Here is an 18,451-nt window from a genome sequence, read left to right on the forward strand (position 1 = left end):
CCCCGCCCCCCGCCCATTGGCCGGCCCCGCCGCCCCGCCCCGAGCACGCGGAGGCAGCGCCCGTGTCTCCCACGCTTTATTGGCGCGCGACGCGGCCCCGCCGCGCACTCGGCCCGCGGCCCCGCCCTCCCCGCCCTGCGCGGGAAAAGGACACGCGCGGCATTCCCGGCACTACAGCTCCAGGTGCACCCCGCTGTAGGCCTTGTCCACTGTCCACTCGCCCGGGGCTCCGGCTCCGGCCCCCGTCTCGGACCCCGCAAAGCGCTCCATCTCCTGCTGGAACTGCTGCTGCCGCCGGCGGTTGGGGTCCACGTTGATCCAGTTGTTGGCGATCCACTTGGTGCCTTGGGTGACCAGGCAGCCCCCGTGCAGAGCGAAGTCGTCCAGCTCCCCCACCCAGCCTGCGGAGCAGAGCCCCGTTAGACGGTGTCATAGGAAGGCAGGCACAGCTGAGACCACACAGGAACACACGGCCAGCAAACACCGATGCTATCTCTCCTGCCTGTACTACCTGCTTGGATTTGAGCTCAGATGCATCTTACAGCAGATACTTTTCCCTGCACCCCTCCATCTTAGCGCTATTTCACCCTAGCGCTTACAAGAAGTTCATCAGGGCAGGCTCCGTGAGTGCAAAATGCCCACTGCCTCCATCTCTCCACTCAGCACAAGTGGCTATCACAATCCAGATCACAGCCTGTCTTTCTCAGCTCTCTTGCAAAAAGGAAGGCTGGCACAGAAGAGATGGGTTCTGCCACTAAAAAGCCTGAGGAATCCAGAGGCTTGCAGCCGTTTTAGAGATTGCATTTCAGCAGTTCTAAATGATCTGTTTACAACGATCCTATCGTTTTTCTGTGGCAGACTTGCATCAGCAGCCACTTTCCATTTAGGAACAAATTGCTCGTAAAAACACAACAGGGCTCTTCTAGTAGGAGAGCGACAATTCTTGCTCTTATCACCCAACAGCCCAAACACTGGTCTTGTGACCTCCTCTGTGGATTTTCTAGAGATGGAAACATGGGCTGCCCTCAGGGGACCTGGGACATTACACTCCTTCCTCCAACCAAAGCTCAAAATCTGCCATGGAAACCCTCTGGAGCCGAACTCACCGGCAGCCCTAAAGATTAATGTTCATTCCCAGCATGTCAGGGAAAACCGCACAGCGCTTCATGACAAAAACAGCCCAAGGACACATCGTGGGGCTGCAGCTGAGCTACAAAGCAGGCACTGGCCCCAAGCATGGCATGGGGTGGCCCATGTGTCCTCATGCTGCAGAGCTGATGGTCGCGCCTTTGTCTACCTCCCCTCTCCACCCCTTTGGGCAACACCACATCAGTGACACATTTTGAATTGCAGACCAAGTTCCAGCAGGAGTTTCAGCTTGCACAGTGGGATGGAAGGCAGCTGGTGATGGCGAGTGCAGCCAAGGTCTTTGTTTGCTAGCTAGTCCTGTCGCCCAAAGACATCAGGAGCCACTGACCTACTGCCTGTAAACAAAGGCCTTTCAGAGTCAGGAAGCTCCTACTCAGCTGTTGACAAAAAGACTCTACAGTTCCCACTAGCAGGCAGCTCTTTGAGCTCCCAGCTGTAGCAAGGAGATGATGGCTGTCACCTACTGCAGTCCCACCCCTCCCAGGAGCCCAGTTTTGAAGTGAGCCTGTACCTTCTCCATCTGACAGGTAGTTGTACCAGAAGACAGCAGTGCCTTGCTGAGGTTTCACTCGCAAATTGCCCTTGTCACAGTTTTTCCGAGTATCTCGCAGGTCAATGTCGTTCTGGATCAAAGACTGGACAGAAACCATAGGGAAGATGTCACAAACAGGGCTGGAACAAGGCACACATACTGGGTTTGCCCCTGCCCCTCACCCTTGCCTGAGTGTTCCACAGGATGGCTTAAAGTTGATGCAGGAGCTTTCATAAGCCACCTGGAGCAGCCAGTTTCAGGCCCCAGGAGGTTCATAACCTGTTTCTGAGCAGCTGCCATTTCTTAACACTTTGCCTGACACCTCACACCTCTGAGCAGGGAGACCTGAGCTGTCAAAGCTCTGTGCCTCCTCCCCTGTCCTCAGAGGAAAAAGACTGTAAGTGGAGCACGGTCTCCCCATGCTCTAGCTGCAAATGCTAATGCACACCAACCTAACACACCAGACCCCTTCTGCAGCGACAGTGAATAAAGACATTCCAAGAGGGACTCAGAATCCCCACGGGTAACACGTAGGGAGGTTCATTTACCATCTCTTCATATGTCCTGTTATCAGCAATAGGAAAGACTGTTTCACCTCCCCCAGTCACATTGTTCAGGTAGAACAGCACGGTCACATACCTGCAAGACAGAGACTGTCAGGAGACACACCTGGAGCAGGAGGAGATGCACAGGGGCTCCCCATGCCAAGCTGCTCCACTCTAAATACAGTGGCTCCTCCAAGACATCACACTGCACATGACTTACACCATCAGCTTTTCTCCAAGGACAACAAAGAAAACCCCTACCCAGAGTAATGAGTGTGCTTCTAGGCTCTGCTGGGGCAGGCCCACCCACTCCACCTTCCTTGCGTGGACCCAGGTGGGATTTACCCACCTCCCCTTTAAAACCCCTTCATGGCTGTGATGTCCTGAGCTGATTTGTGAGCCCACAACCAGAGCACTGAGTCCCAGGCAAGATGAGGTGAGGTGAAATGGCTCTTCACAGCCCTTGTCTAACATGCTCAGGGCAGAGCTTACCGGCAGGAGGTCTCAAAGGGAGCGCTTTCATTGGCAACAAGCTTGGTGTGGCTGCAGGCAGTCTCAGGGAACACGGGGCCGCTGTCCATGTGGGCGTGGTAGTGCCCTCCCTGGTCGTACCGCACAACCTGCAGGGGCTCGCTGTGCTCCACGATCTCGGGGGGCAAGCGAGTGAGGCGCATTACCCTGGGGAGGAGCAGAGCTGCTGAGTGCAAAGCCACCCTCACCCTCGTCAGCCACTACTCCCAAGCAGTGAATAAACCCAGAGAAAGAGAACCCCCTTCCCAAAAGACCGGAGAGACGGATGGGCTGCAGCGAGCATGCCAAGAGACAACCAGGTCCTTACTCATCTGTTGGACCATCAGCATCGGCTCAGAAAACCCTCATCAAGGTTAATAAAAAACCAAAACAAAACTGAAGGCAGCATCTCTAGCAGGACTGCTCTCAGGAAGACTGCTTGCTCAGCAAGATCCCTTCTGTGCATGTCCCTGGAGCCTTCATGTGCCATCTCATCACTTCTCTGGACTCCTGCACACCACCTACAGACCTCGGGGACAGTTAGCAAAGCACAGGACCCCTGCTGAGAGTGAACGAGAGACTAGCTCTAGGAACAGTCTTGTCACCTAACTCACCTTTCCCTGTTGCCTTTTCAGCAGCCTCCCCCAGGGCAGAGGGGCACTGGAAGTGATCAAGGAGACCGGAGCCCTCCTGCTCTGGGATTTTTCCACTGCTACATCTGAGATCATCCCCAAGGCAAGCAGGTACGTCTTGAGACCTGCCAAAGAACACTCAGAGCTCTGAGAATCCGGACTGGTGAAGCCCTTGGGGCAGGTGCAAGGACAATGTGGCACCCGGGCAGGATGGCAAAGCCCCTGCAGGCGCTGCCTGGTCCCAGGAGGACCAACAGCTTCCTTCAGTGCTGGGTCTTCACATCCTCCTGACAGTGGCCAACTGCAGAGCATGCAAGCGGAATGTCGATGCCTGTGTGCGCTGGCTAGCTGGCACAGAGAAGGTGACAGCCACAGTCTGCTCTAATCAAGGCAATATGTGACCCCATTTTCCCACTGGAATGCACTGAAGAAAAGGAGGAGCCAACAGCTGTTTTTCAGGCCTCAGGACAGATTTTACCCACCCACGTTCTGGGTGAGGACCAGCACCACAAGAACAAACGAGTCTCCAGCCAATTATCTGAAACTCACTATAGCTACATGATCTGGCGTTTGTGCTGGGCTTCAGCTCTTCCCAGTACCAAATCTGAGATGAAGGGAAAGGTAAGAGGTTCTCCCATCTGCCATGAGCTGCCCTACAATATGTGTGCTTGGAGGATTAAACTAACTTGACTAATTTAAGGTGAAGTCGTGCTTTTTAAAAAGTCAGCTCTGAACAGCAAAGACAGATTTCAGTGAAATGCATGAGTAACTAAAGCAAATGACAGTAACTGCTGGCACCCAGACAGCACTGGAACCGGCAGTTTCTCCCAGTAAGCTCAGTTACTAATTAGAATGAATGATTTCATATACTGCCAAATCTTCCTGGTTTTATAGGGCTGTTCCCAAAAGTGAATGGAGATGCTGAAAGGCTCGATTTTTTTCTTTTTCCCTTTCCACAGGACAATGCAAATTCTTCTTCTAATGAAAACCTCCTCTCTCCATTTTGTCTGTGTTCATTGCTCTTTATACTCCAAGGACTTTTCACACAATTAGGAAGTGTGAATATTAGCAAGTCTACCACTGCCTCTCCCAGCACATAGGTGATGCTTGTGCCTACCCAAACCCAACCTCCCCTCAGCTCCCTGGCCCTTACCTTTGCCGAATGGCTCTCATGACCTGGTGTGCCCCCTCGCCCTGGTACAGCCAGGTGTGCTGGCTGTTGCGCACCAAGTCACTCATCTTCACTTTCTGGCTTCCCATGTACTTGTGGAAATCACGGATATTCAACTGCTTGAACTCCTCCAAACTTAGCACACCTATGGGAACACAGGAAAAGCCACCTGACTCTGGTGCAGGTAACAGTTCTCGCATCCTGTACTCAAAGAACCACCAGCTGAGGGCACTGCAGAAACTGCCTTCCTCACACAGACCCCAGTCAGGGCTCACTGTGCGCAGCACAGGCTGCACCCCTTCTGCCCATGATCATGGGCTCCAGCAATGCTCTCACCTGCAGCAGGGGACACAGAGCAACCTGCCAAAGTGAACTGTGCAGGGTCAGAACTGGGACGGGCAAAAACACCATTTTAAACTTTAAAAAGCTCCTGAAACCCACAAATCAATGTATCAAAAGAGAGAAACAGACACTACAGTTCTGATATGCACAAGAAAGTCTGTGCCACCCAATGTCTTGAGGCTTATTATTTAGACATTTAAATCAACATTTAAGGACAGAGTGGGACCTCAGACCACATTTTCTATATGATCTTGCAGGGTAATTAAGAAAAAGCCAAACCCAAAATAAGCAGTACATTCTCCTGCATTTGTGTAACTTCAAAACATAAATGAGGAATGCATGACAGTATGGTCTTGCGTAAATAGAAATAACAGAAAAGCAAGAAGCATAAAGCAGTTTCTCCTAAAACAGGTATTTCTTGTTTGCACTCAGCTGGAATCAGCAAGGGTTGGACTCTTTCTCAGCTTCAGGAAAATCCTCACATTTGTTGTTTCCTCTCTCTGGAGAAGGGGAAGCCTTGCACAGGTCCCTGATAGCAGCATGCAGTGCACTGCCCTGGGCTGCCCTGCACACACCATGGGCTGGGAGAGGAGCTCACTCAGGCATCAAACCCAGTGCTGCTGGGTGCCAGCTCTGCTCCCTGGGCACGAGCACCCCCTGGCAGGAGGAAGGACCAGCCACAAGGGTCAGCCAGGGACAGTTCCTCAGGTGCCACATCCTCAGGTCGCGACCAAATGATCCACTGTTATTATTCCTAGTGTCTCTCTGTCCGCACTTCCCCTGACTCCCCACAGTCTTTGATGACGCAGTGCCACATCCAGGTTGTGACCTGGTCTCTCAGTGTCATGTACCAATCTAACAACAGAGGGAAGCAGCACTCTGGAAGCAAGGTCCTGCCAATAGCCCTTTAACAGGACCTTTCATTTGTTAATGTCCAGAATGGTGGAAAAGCCACTGAGGACTCAGTCATACCCCTGCCAAGAATGCCACCAGCCTGGAGGAGAGTTGCACAGGGTGCCCTCCGGATATTTATGCTTTCACACTGCTACTGCTTCAACTCCAAAGCAGCTCCTCCTGGGCAGCTCTCAATGCCAGGTCACTGGAAGAGACTGTGCATTCACTTAATTTGATTAGGAAATGGAGTGTTGCTTAATTGAGGCCACTCTAATTAGAGCAGCAGAGGTTAGAGTGTATGTCCGGATCAGCAGGAGCCCTTGGGAGGCCAGGGGCAGGAGGGGCAGAAGTGGCCTCATGGAATACAGAGAGGCTGCAGTGGCAGAGGGGGGGATCAGCCCCAAAGGCTGACAGACAAGATCACCTCCATCTCCACTCATTCCACTCTCCCCTCACAGTGGCAGGTGCCTCTTGGCCTGCTGCAAAAGCTCCCTGAAAACGGGGGGACATGCAATGTGTGTCTGAACACTTGCATCCCAGGTAACAAGAGCTCTGTATCAGAAGATCCTAAGATCCTGTTACAGCAGAGCATGAACCAAGGCAGGTCTGACAGGGGAAAGGCAGTGCAGAATTGTGGTCTGGTCCTGCTCCAGCAAGATCCAAGCCCAGGCAGTGGGATCACCTAGCCACTAGAGTGGTGATGCAGGAGTGCTGCAGTAAGAGGGTTACCCTGCACGTACTTCCCTGAGATGGCGTCTAGGGCAGTGCTACTTCCCTTCAAAGAATTCAGCCAGAAAAAAAGGCCTGGGCAGGGACAGGGTTCTTGCTCTGCCCTATATGGCTGTGCAAGGTGTCCAAGGTGCCGAGGGTGAAGGGATTCCCATGAAGCTGCTCTTACCATTCCCATCAGGATCAGCTTTGACCGCTGTGTACATCTCCCGGATGTTCTCAGGGGTCATCCACCTGCCGTTTCCAAGTCGGGTATGGGTCAACACCTGAAATTCATAAATGGATCAAAAAAACCCCACTGGTTTCTTGCACTCCTGAGACCCTAGAGATTCCCTGCAGGAGGCCTGGTGGGATCTCCCCCACAGCACATCAGCCAGACAGGCATCTGTACATTTCTGCAGAAAGACGATTGCAGTGAGAATCATCTGGCAGCCACACACAGAGTGCTGCTGCTGAGTGCTGTTATTTCCAGTTTAGGTCATGGCAAATGACTGCTGGGACTTGGTTAACCAGTCCTGAGGTGGAGAGAGCACAGCTTTCTCTTGAAGCGAAAGTAAAGCTATTGATGATTATATTGGTATTGATGAGTGAATGCTTTTAGTTGTCCAAGGTAAGGGCTTGGAACAAAAATCTTCCCTTCAACATGTGCAGAGAGATGCAGAAGCCTGAACAGCTCTCAGCAGGCTCTGACCTTGAGAGAAAGGAGCCTTGCCCTGGGCTGTCACTGGCACAGCTCCCCATACTCCACAGCACTCATGGTGCACAGGATGGTTCAGACTCCCAGCTTCACCTGGAATGGGAGCCTGAGGAGGGACACACTTGAACTGTCAGTACCTGCCCTGATGCAAGGGTGCTGAAGAGCTGTGGACAAGAGGCTTATTATTCCCCTTGGCTCATCAATAGGGGTGGCTTTGCTGGGGCTTGTGAATTCACACAGTAAGTTCCCCACAAGCTGCACAAAGCAGGGCCTGCGTGACAAACTCACTTCCCAGGACACACAGCAAGAGGCAACAACCCACAGCACAGGAACATTTTATCCAGCATATTCAAAACACACATGTCCTGCCAAGGACTTCCTGCCTCCCAACAGCATGACAGCTGCTGCACATTGCCCAGAAACTTCCATTCTGAAGGCCAGCACAAATTCTGAGGCATTAAAATTAAGCAAATTGCGATTGGTATATCCTGGGCTCTGGCCCCCCCACATGAGTAACCAAGAGCATCTGATGAAGGGATGTGCCAGAGGGTCTCCAGCACACCTTCCCCAGTCTGCCCCACACTCTACCTCTTTGAGCTGCAGCTGCCCATCCTGATTGTGATCCAGCAGATTGAAAATGTCCATCTGGCTGATTTCAATCATTTCCATGGCTTCCTCATAGTCCTCTGTTGGTAGGATCTGGCTCTTCTGTAGTCCCTTTAGCTTTGCCAGATGGACAATGAGCTTGCACTCCTCCTCTGTCAGGAAGTCAGGGATTTCTGCAGCAAAAGTGTGAGCAGGAACAGAGACTGAGGAACTGTAACAGTGGGATCCCATGCTGGTAGCAGGACTCTCAGGAAAAAAAAATCAAAATAGGTAGGGGGAAAATTTAGGAACTAAGTTTGAGACTTTCAAAAACATCCACCCTTCTACCAAAAGGGCTCTCAAAGACACACACCACACACCTGAGCTGCTGGAGGCAGGTATTTTTATAGCAGCAGTTCCTAAATGTTTGGATCCTGGGGTCAAGCCCTTAAACTCTCTCACAGATACCACAATGGACAAAGGAGTGAACAAACACGTGCATATCACTGCATATTACCATTTCAAAGGTGCCATGTGGATCACAGTCTGGGAACTGCTGCTTTACCGGAAGGGAGGCCAAAAATCATTACAGTGGGCCGTGGTGATGGCCAGGGCTTCAGACTTCCTTGCTCTCATGTGGAGAGGATGGCACTTTGCACAAAACCAAATCCCTGTCAGGGGAGCATGGCACAGCGCTCTATTATGAAACTCAAACAGAAAGGGGAAAAATTCTAACTTACTCCCACTCATTCTCTTGATTCTCCCACTAAAAATGGTCTTCAAATGCAATGTTAAAGAGGAAAATACTGGATGTGGATGATGCCAGACTCCATACCCAGGTATCTCCAGCCTTCCTTTGCAGCACAAACCCAGCAGCAATCAGGCAATTCCACAATCCCAAGCAAATTAAAGTGCAGAGAAATCCATGGATGACCACGAGGCTAGGAGACTTCTAGCTGCATGGTACACTGGGACACACTTGGACAGCACTGGCAAGGTCCCATTCCAGAGCACAGTTACACTGTGGCCCAGGAGGTTCAGAGGATCCTCCTGGCTGGTGTCTGTCACAGCTATGGTGACCTTGTTATGAGCTGCTGAGACTTTTGAAAAGGGAAAGGAAAATCACCAATGCAGGACAGGTTAAATGCTCCTAGACCCAAGGTCCTACTCTCCAAATTGCAGCTCCCTAGAGCTCCTGCAGGTATGTGCCAAGGACATGTTATAGATCAACTACAGCAGCAATCCTCAAATGGAGGGAAAAATTAATTACTTTCATGACCTGAAATCAACCCTATCGGCTCAAGCTGTCAATAAGCAGTTGGCTTCTTGCTAAGCACAGACCAGAACCAGCCCTGTAGAAAATGAGCTGTTCCTGGGAAGCCCCAGGAACACAATGCAGCCAGCTGTATCCATAACACACTCCAAGGAAACAATTTCTGCCACAGGCAGCACAGGGTCCTTGTGCCAGAGGATGCTTCAGAGCTGGAGCCTCTACTGACCAGTTTGAACCTCATGGCACAGCACCAGGTCCAAATGAACCATGTGCACTGGCAACCAACACTCCCAGTATTTCCAGTTCCCCAAACTGGGCTACAACAATGATGGCTGATGGAATCTTAATTACATGCTGGAGGAAGGACAATTCCATTCTTCAGTGGCAGTAAGGGGATTTCAGAATGAAGCAGGAATTCTGTTAACTGGAAAGTGTGTGGTCATGCAGGTTGCAAGGTGAGGAGGTTTCCAGCTGAGTGCTGCCAAATCTGTCTGCAAACAACTTGGCTCCACAGCTGCAAATTAGTTCCTCTCTGCCCCCAGCTCTCCCAAACAGTTAACTTGTGGCTGTGAGACCATCCTATCTCCCTGCCTGCTCAACAATAGATCCAGCTAAACAAATGCCTCCTAATTGACTTTAAGCAACACTTGATTGCTTTTACAAAAAACAAAAGAGAGGAAAACATTACGGTTTATGAAATAATGACTAATCCTGGAGCAAGAGAAAGGGGATGGGTTGGAGCACTGGTGTCAAACAGAGATTCAATCTTGGCTGAAAGAGCCCCAAGACACATGGGCCAAGTCATTCACCCCTCCCCAACTGCCCTCATTTCCACACCTGCTGATCTAAGCCAAACCCCTGCTAAAATACAAACAATCGGGGCCTCTGGCAAATGAAAATTGGAGCATTGTCTTCCCCATGAGGGCTCTGAAAGGGCCGCACTTAATGAGGATGGATTGACAAAGAGGTGGCTCGTAGGCTATAAAAGGCATTCCACAGGCAGGAGCAGCTCAGTGCGGGGTGTGCTGTCGGTTCACTTGCTCCAAGCATGGTCAGGTCCCTTGGCAGGCACCCCTGGAGGTTGGGTGGCCCGTGGCTGCTGGGTCTGCTGGCTCGCCTGCTGCTCTGGGGCTCTCCAGGCGCCCGGGGGAGCTACCTGAGGAGATCCTCCAGCTGCATGCCCATCCCTCAGCACATGGCCCTCTGCTACGACATCGGCTACTCCGACATGAGGATCCCCAACCTGCTGGAGCATGAGACCATGACAGAAGTCATCCAGCAGTCTTCCAGCTGGCTGCCCTTGCTAGCCAGGGAGTGCCACCCAGACGCTAGGATTTTCCTCTGCTCCCTCTTTGCACCCATCTGTTTGGACAGGTAAGATGCTTTTATGAGTTATTTCAGTGTAGCAGTTAACTCCCTGCAGGAGCACGACTCCGTGTGCCTCCCGAGAGAAAATGCATTCGATGTGATCTGTGCAGTCCCCAACAAGCAGTGCTGCTGCTCCCGGCAAGGGACAATTGGATTACTCAGCAGGGAACATCCCTCTGAAAGCAAAACATGAGCGTTTCACATCACAGAAGCAGAAATATGTTCCCTCCTTGGGGTTCTTCTGCTCTCTCACCCCAGGCACTGCTGCCACATGCCCTGGCCAGCCCCTCATTCACTGCAGCGGCTGCTGGCACACACCAGCTCCACCTCCCACCTCCTGTGCAGCCCCTCACCCCAACTCCTGCCCCAAACATATGGTTTCTCAGTTTCCCAACAGTTACAGCAGCAGAAACACATCCCCAGTTTTGAGGTACAGCTCTCAAAGTACAGAGCTGCTAAGGAAATTTGGTGTTTAATCAGGCACCTGTAAAGGTAAGCAGTCTTTGCACAACTAGAGAAGACCCCTAAGGTGAAGGGCTTCTGGCAGCTTGCCTCATCCCTCCTGTCCTCAGAAATTCCTTGCTTGCTTCCTGGACAGGAATGTTAAAAAAAAAAAAAAAAAGTCAAAGATCCCCAAACTGCCTGCTAACCCTTCACACAGCCCTGTGCAGCAGCAGTGGTGTTGGGGCTCGACCCTCAGCCTCCGGGCAGGCACACGGAGGCGCTGAATGCCCATCCCCTCTCCAGGCTCATCTTCCCCTGCCGCAGCCTCTGCGAGGCCGTCAAGAGAAGCTGTGCGCCCGTCATGGCTTGTTACGGCTACCCCTGGCCCGAAATCCTCAACTGCAACAAGTTCCCTGCAGATCATGAGCTGTGCATTGCAGCAGTCTCCATGGATGAAAATTCCTCAAGCAGGAGAAGTAAGAGGTTTTTTTTTCTTCATGTATTTTCCCATATGTAACACTGAAAGCTCAAAAGGATGATCCTATGACTTGTTTCTATTCTGCATACTTGTTTCTATTCTGCATATTTCTGGTTTTAAGCTGTATTTAAAAAAAAATACAAATTCTAGTTTTGTTCTCTCTGGGAACCGTGTATAGAAAATTAGCATAACATTGGCTGTGGCTTGTTCCTCTCTCTGCTGTATTCATTATCTCCCTGGGTGCCATCAGACCCCGCAGGGTTTGGGGCAGGGGGGAGGAAAGGCTGCAAAGCCTCGGCCCAGGCACAGTGGGAGAGCTCATGGAGTGCAGACTCCCAGCAGTGAGATGTGCTTCCAATGCAGCCATGGAGCTGCAGCCTGGATCTTTCTGCTGTGTCTAGGGCTTAAAAACATGCAAAAAGAAATGTTTTGCAAGCCTTCTCTCTAAACATTAGAAACATCATGAAGGGACATGAGCCTCTGCAGACATGAGTTACACTGGAAAAAAGTCTGTCTGAAGGACTCAATTAACACTCAGATCCTGATGAACACTGGGGGAGATTCAAGAGCAGTTAAGGGGAGAACAGACATTTCAACATCATTTCAGCATCACTGGATGGAGTCTGGCCATACCACCGGTTTTGCTGTTTCATCCAAATTAGGAGATCTTCATTACGCATTTTCACTGCTGTTTTAACATGCAGCAACACACACAAGCCTGAACAAAGCACTGACAAGCAGTGTCTGCCCCTTCACAGGAAGGAGAGTCTAACATTTCCCACCTTGCCTGTCTGAGGTACCTCTCCAGGGCCTGGGTAGCTCAGGAAGAAGCATCACTAAGAAACAGCAAGCCACCACTTGCAGATCTCAAAATTTCATTGTGCCTTTTCCAGTGAAGCTTGACAAGGGTGTTATAACCTCATTTCTGTTGCAGCAGTGCCCCGAGCCAGCTGCAAGGACTGTGAGCTTGAGGAAGCCAGCACTGCCAGGGAGATCCTGGAAAGCCTCTGTGCAAATGATTTTGGTGAGTTCACTCCTTTTCCTCTCAACTGCCACCACTCCCTCCAGCAGCCAAGCAGTGCCATGGACAGAAAATAGCTTTGCCATAACATACTGACTTGGAGAAACTGCAGCTTTTACAGCAGATCCCAGGGATTTTCAGTTTCCACCTTACCTGTAAGGTAGCAGGAGGACCCAGCTCCTGGTAATACAGAAAGTGAAGATCTGATTTATTTCTGTGGGCTCTGGTTTGGTTTTGGTCTGTAAGTGCTAAAAACAAGCTGTACTCTGGTTTTCCCTTGCAGACAAACATTTCAATCAATGCCTATAAGAATCTTTAGCAAATTCCATGCCAGCTATTTCAAACTTTAATAGTGTTGTTCTAGTATTGTGACTCTCCATCTCCTAGCCCAAGCAAGCAGCAGCACTGGGGCTGCTCAATCACATGGCAGGAAGTTTTCAAGATACTGTCCTGAATTCAGGCACACATACAGAAAAATAAAGATATTTTTCAATAAAAAAGGTTACAAATCCTGAGCAGCTGTCAGTCATGTCACTTCCTGAAATCTCTGCTCACAGAAAAGTCAAGTAATTTGCACAAGACCAGGACTTTGATGCATCTGCTTGCCTGTGCCCATGATTCCTCCAGGGTTTCTGCAGTGGTACTGATACATCTTTGCCACTCTTAGAAGGGAAATGGATTGAGAAGGAGAAGGAGGCCTTTTCTCCCATGTAACAAGAACAGGAGAAAATGGCTTCAAGTTGCAATGGAGAGGTTCAGATTGGGTAATAGGAAAAATTTCTTCACCAAAAGAATTATCAAGCACTGGAACAGGCTGCCCAGGGAAGGGCTTGAGTCACCACCCCTGAAGGTATTTGAAAGACGTGGTTGTGGCACTTGAGGACATGGTTTAGTGGTGAACTGGGCAGTGCTGGGTCAGTGGTTGAACTTGATCTTTGAGGTACTTTCCAACCTAAATAATTCTGTGATTCTAAGAACAGTGTTCAGTACTGGAGACTAACCTCAAATGAGAACTTTCAGAAGTTCACTGCAATTGGAAAAGCTTAGACAGATACTTCCCCACATTACAGAGACAGCAGAGAAACCTTGGGCTGGCTCTATGTCTTGAGGTAGGAGAGAGCTATGAAGAGTAAATAAAACTGACAGCTCTTTTTCCAACCCCTGCAGCAGTGAAAATCCGAATCCTGAGGAGGAACACCACCACCACCATCTCGGACTTTGACCTGGACCCCTCCAAAGTGGAGGTGCTGAAGCATGGCCCACTGCTCAGAACTGAAATCCCCGCCAGGCTCCAGCAGTGGCTGGACATAGATGCCACCTGTGCCCACAACATCATGCGAGGCACTCAGGCAGGGGTCTTCGTTGTCAGTGGTGAAGTGCAGAGTGACAAAGTGGTGGTGAACAAGGCCTATGCCTGGCAGAAGAGGAACAGGAACCTGCACCAGGCAGTGAGGAGGTGGAAGCATCACCGCTGCCCCGAACAGGCGGGATGGAAGGTCTGAAAGATCTCACCTTCAGCAACAAGAAACTGCTCCCCTCCCCACAGCTAGAAAACTCCTTTCCCTGGCAGGTGGTGTTTTGGAGATGTACAGTGATATTTCTAGGTGATTTGAAGCAGTCATAGTGCACAGATAGGGCTTCACTACAGATCCCTGTTTTACCAAGACAGAGCTTAAGGATGCAGGTTTAACAAGTTCCTCTCACAATGCTCTGTAGATCCAGGACGTGCTATGTTCAGCTTTGTATAGGATCCAACATCACAACAAAACTATGCAGGTGAGGACAAACTAGAAGAAACCTTTAATAACAGTTCCTTCCAGTTCTCATTATCAGAGCTGGTATTTCAGATTCATTATTTGACTCTGAGACATTGATGCTGTCCAAGTGCTTGCTTATTTTCTGTCCAGAGATTACAGGAAAGTCTCCCTGACTGTGAAATGATACTTTTTATGTAATGGAGCAAATACTTTACTCTTGAACAGTCTGAGGTAAATTAATGGGGAGAGGAACCCACCCTGGCTATGCCCAGCCCCTTAAAAACTGCATGCTGAACTCTGCTCTTGAGTCATGCTGTCCCTTCGGCCTCCTGCACTGAGATGAGCATCCACACAAGCAAAAGGAAACAGCCATTCTCAAGCAGGAAAGGCACAGAGCAGAGAGCTGAGGGTTTCTTCATACCAGGGAAAAACAACTGCTTTTCAACACCAGAAATTCAGTGTGGATCAGAAGATTCTGGTAACTGGGGATATCACAAGAACCTTGAGAAAAGCAGAGCACGAGTGAGACATCAGCTGTTCAAAGCTCTGCTTTGGTGTGAACAGCAGCTTTGCTCGGGACTGGGAGGTGATTTCCAGCCCAAGCACAGTAGGATATTGCAGTTTTGATATGGGAGCAGGGGAGAAACCTTTCACAGCTGCCTGGCTTTCCATCTGTACATAAGGAAGATAGAAAATATGGGAAAAATATGGGAAAACTCAGTCTCTCTGCAGCTCACTATCTCACACGAGCGGGACTCTCACTCCCTGCAGGGGCACACACTGTGCTCCAGACCACAGAGCAGAAAACAGCAGATTCCCAAATGAGGAAACAAGTAGGATTTCTACTGCTTAACAAAGCACTGTCCGTGGAAAGTTTTCTATATTGGTTGAAACCTGTGGCTGAAATAAAAAACCAAAACAAGTGGAAAAACCAGCCTTTGGGAGGAATGCTTTCTGCCTTGCTGGCGACGCCATGCAGAGACAGCCGGTCTGCTGGAGACACATCGGTCTGCAGGGGACACATCGGTCTGCAGGGGACACATCGGTCTGCTGGGCACACATCGCCTCCCCGTGTTCATAGGGCACACACACACATTGTCCCCGTGTTCATAGGGCACACACACACACATTGTCCCCGTGTTCATAGGGCACACACACACACATTGTCCCCGTGTTCACAGGGCACACACACACACACATTGTCCCCGTGTTCATAGGGCACACACACACACATTGCCTCCCCGTGTTCATAGGGCACACACACACACACTGTCCCCGTGTTCACAGGGCACACACACACACTGTCCCCATGTTCACAGGGCACACACACACATTGTCCCCATGTTCACAGGGCACACCAGCAATCCTCACTGCAGGCTCCTCCTCACGCTGGTGCGGGCTGGAACGAGCGCTCAAACACACACACTGCAATTCAGCTGCGCCCTGACATTTGTGCAGTGCTTATTTCTCTTCCCCGAGGCTCAGAAGAAAAACACAACCAAATTTCCTATTTTTATTCCTCTCCACTGTCTTGTCTTAGAAACTGCTGCCCAATCCACTGAATCTGCTGTCAGGTGGTCCCTGCAATGGCAGTATCTTCTGAAGAGACTGCGTTTGGAAAACAAAACACATAAAAGCTCTGAAGGTTGAAAAGGCTTTGTCTGATTTGTTTTCCATTAGTAGGGTTGTTTGATTACTAGAGTTTCCCAACTGAAAACTGCACAGATGGTTCGATTTACAAGCTTTAGAAATGATGCCTTGTAGCCAGAGGGGGGAAAAATAGGGCAGGGATTTTTTCATAGCTCCATAAAATACGCTTGGGTTCCATGCAGATGTGACTTACCCACAACTAAAAACCAAACCTAAAGTTCCCCTACAGTGCCCAGCCCATGCTCGAAGCCCCGAGAACACATTAAATCATTCATGAGTGTCTGCTGCTGTGGTGCCACTGCAGCCTGCTCTGCTGAAAGCAAAGATGACAGATCAGGCACTTTCCTGTTTCCTTGAATTGGCTCTTGTATGCTGCAGCACTTTGTGTTAAATCCCCAGAAACTCAAGAGTCTTTGCTAAGGGCTTCTGTATTCACCAAACACAACCAAGTTAAATACACACTTCCACTAATTTAAGTAACAGAGATACAATGAATTAGTTTTTTTTAACTACTTGAATTAGATTGGTACTGCTTGCATAGACAGAGAAGTCTCTGGAAGTCTTTTAAAGTCAGAGCTGGCTCCTGGCAGGTTCATCCAGGAGATAAGAACTGTCTTGCAACTCGCAGTTTCTAAATAAGGGACTCCTTATCAGAGGACAGAGGAGAACAGAATCATGGCATGTCAAATGGAGAATGTCTGTCACTGTCTGTGATGGCATCCTCAGGGAGCAAAGCTTCCCTCAAAACCAATGGAGGCACTGGAACAAGAAGTTAAAAACTGCAGGATTACTGCTGCCAGGACAAACCTGCCTTTTATCATCTTCAGCACCTTCCTTGGGGGCCAGGACCAACTGTTTCACTTCAGTGGTACTGGAAAGGCAGGGAAAGAGAAAACAGGAGGTTTCCCCAGTGAGAACCAGAGCAATTGCCTCAGACTGTGGTTCTGGAAATGACACTGGCTTTGTGATGCTGTGGGTTTATCAGCTCCAGCATGGTGTGTGTGTTTAGTGAATGTCAGACAGAAATCCACTAAGAAATTCATGGTGAGGTTTTCAGTGTATATGATCTATTTGGAATCAGAAAAAAATCTATTTATTTTATTTTATTGAGAAAGCATCTGAAAGATTCTCTGTGCTATCTTTTCATAAACAACAGGTTTTCTCTGACTTCGCAATAGTAGGAATTTTGGAATGATTGACTCCTCCCCCTCAAATTATTTAGCATATTGTCAGTGACTTTCCAGAACAGAGTTCAATTAGTGAGACTTGACCAGTGACAGTAAAGCATCACAGAAAGGTAAAGAAGATTTAAAAATATCTGAAAGGCAAATGTTGTGTGGTTGTGCATCAGAGAAGCCAAAAATAGAGATAAATCTAGAACAGGCCACAAAATGGTGGAAGAATTTAAATCTATCAATTCTCCTGTTACTCATTTCCTCAGTGCTGAAGCATCAATACTAAATTGTTTTTTAATAATTTATTAACAAAAGTTTGTCCTTTCATTGTATTGAGCAGCTTCTTCAAGGTTCTTGCCAGTGATCTGCTGCCTATTCCTAGTATTTTACAGAAACCTGAAAAACCTGGAAAGGTTAATCTTCCAAATTCTTCAAAGTGGGCCATCCAGAACACGTAACTTCTGTGAATTTTGCACCAACATCAACATACCTTAAAGGATACCACACTCCGTTTAACGCAGCCCCGAGGAAAGCAGCACAGGGCGGTGATGCCGACACGCGGGGAGTCATGTACCCCCGAGTGGGTGTAAGGCAGCGGCGGTGTCAGACAGACACGCACGCAGCCCCCGCCCCGCCGGCAGGGCAGAACCCCCCCGCTACCGGCGCGCCCGGGCCCGGCAGCGGCTGCCCCGGCGGGGCCGGTACTCACCGAACAGCAGCGGCTTGAGGCTGAGGGTGCGCACGGCGTGGGCCCTGCCGGGCACCAGCTCCACCCGCTGCGTGTGGCCCACCTGCGGGGAGAGCAGCGGTCAGCGCCCAGCGCTCGGCGGCCCGGGCCCCGGCCCCCGGTCGCGGCCTTGCCTTGATGCCCTCGAGGCGCGGGAGGGCGCGGGCGGGCGGCGGCGGCGGCGGCGGGGGGGGCGGCGGGCGGCCCGCCGGGCTCGCCGGCGCTGAGGTGCACGAAGAGCAGCAGCCCCAGGACGTTGAGGACGTAGAGGTGCGCGAAGACCATGAGGACGAGGAAGTAGGGCCGGGAGCAGACGGGCCGCGGGCGGCCCCCCGGCGGGCCGGGCAGCGGGGGCCCGTCGGCCCGCGCCTCCGCCGCCGCCATCGCCCCGGCCCGGCCGGCCCCGCGTCACCACGGCAACGGCCCGGCGGGGCTGCGTCACCGCGGGGCGGGGACAGCGGGGCGGGGACAGCGACGCGAGCCCCCCCGCCCCTCCCCGTGCCACCGATAAGAACAGCCGGGACACTGCCGAAGTTAGAAAGTCACAATTTATTTCAAATAAACCACGGGCACACCTCTGGCAACCGTCTCCCGGGCGGTTTCCGCCGCCCCTGCCCCTCTCTGGTGCCCGCGAAGAAAAGCGAGGGGCGGGAGCAGCCCTGTGCCCTCCCACACACCTCAGCGCTGTCCCACAGCCCCCACCAGACCGGGGCCGAGAAAGGAATTCCCAGAACAAGTGCCTCATTTAAAAATAAAGTTCTATTTTTCACCT

The 18,451-nt window shown here is 50.8% G+C and overlaps 1 protein-coding gene across 1 annotated transcript; it reads right to left on the reverse strand.

Annotated features, from left to right (window-relative positions):
* Positions 1 to 60: 60 nt before the first annotated feature.
* P4HTM (prolyl 4-hydroxylase, transmembrane) lies at positions 61 to 18,063 on the reverse strand. Its single transcript, XM_030956977.1, is given in 9 exon segments — positions 61 to 401; positions 1,661 to 1,784; positions 2,230 to 2,320; positions 2,719 to 2,904; positions 4,522 to 4,684; positions 6,674 to 6,770; positions 7,790 to 7,980; positions 17,662 to 17,813; positions 17,882 to 18,063. Coding segments are annotated over 9 exon segments (1,416 nt in total). The 3' UTR covers positions 61 to 171.
* Between the last annotated feature and the right edge of the window lie 388 nt (positions 18,064 to 18,451).

This window comes from Camarhynchus parvulus, chromosome 12, assembly GCF_901933205.1.
Source record: "Camarhynchus parvulus chromosome 12, STF_HiC, whole genome shotgun sequence".
Classification (NCBI taxonomy): domain Eukaryota; kingdom Metazoa; phylum Chordata; class Aves; order Passeriformes; family Thraupidae; genus Camarhynchus; species Camarhynchus parvulus.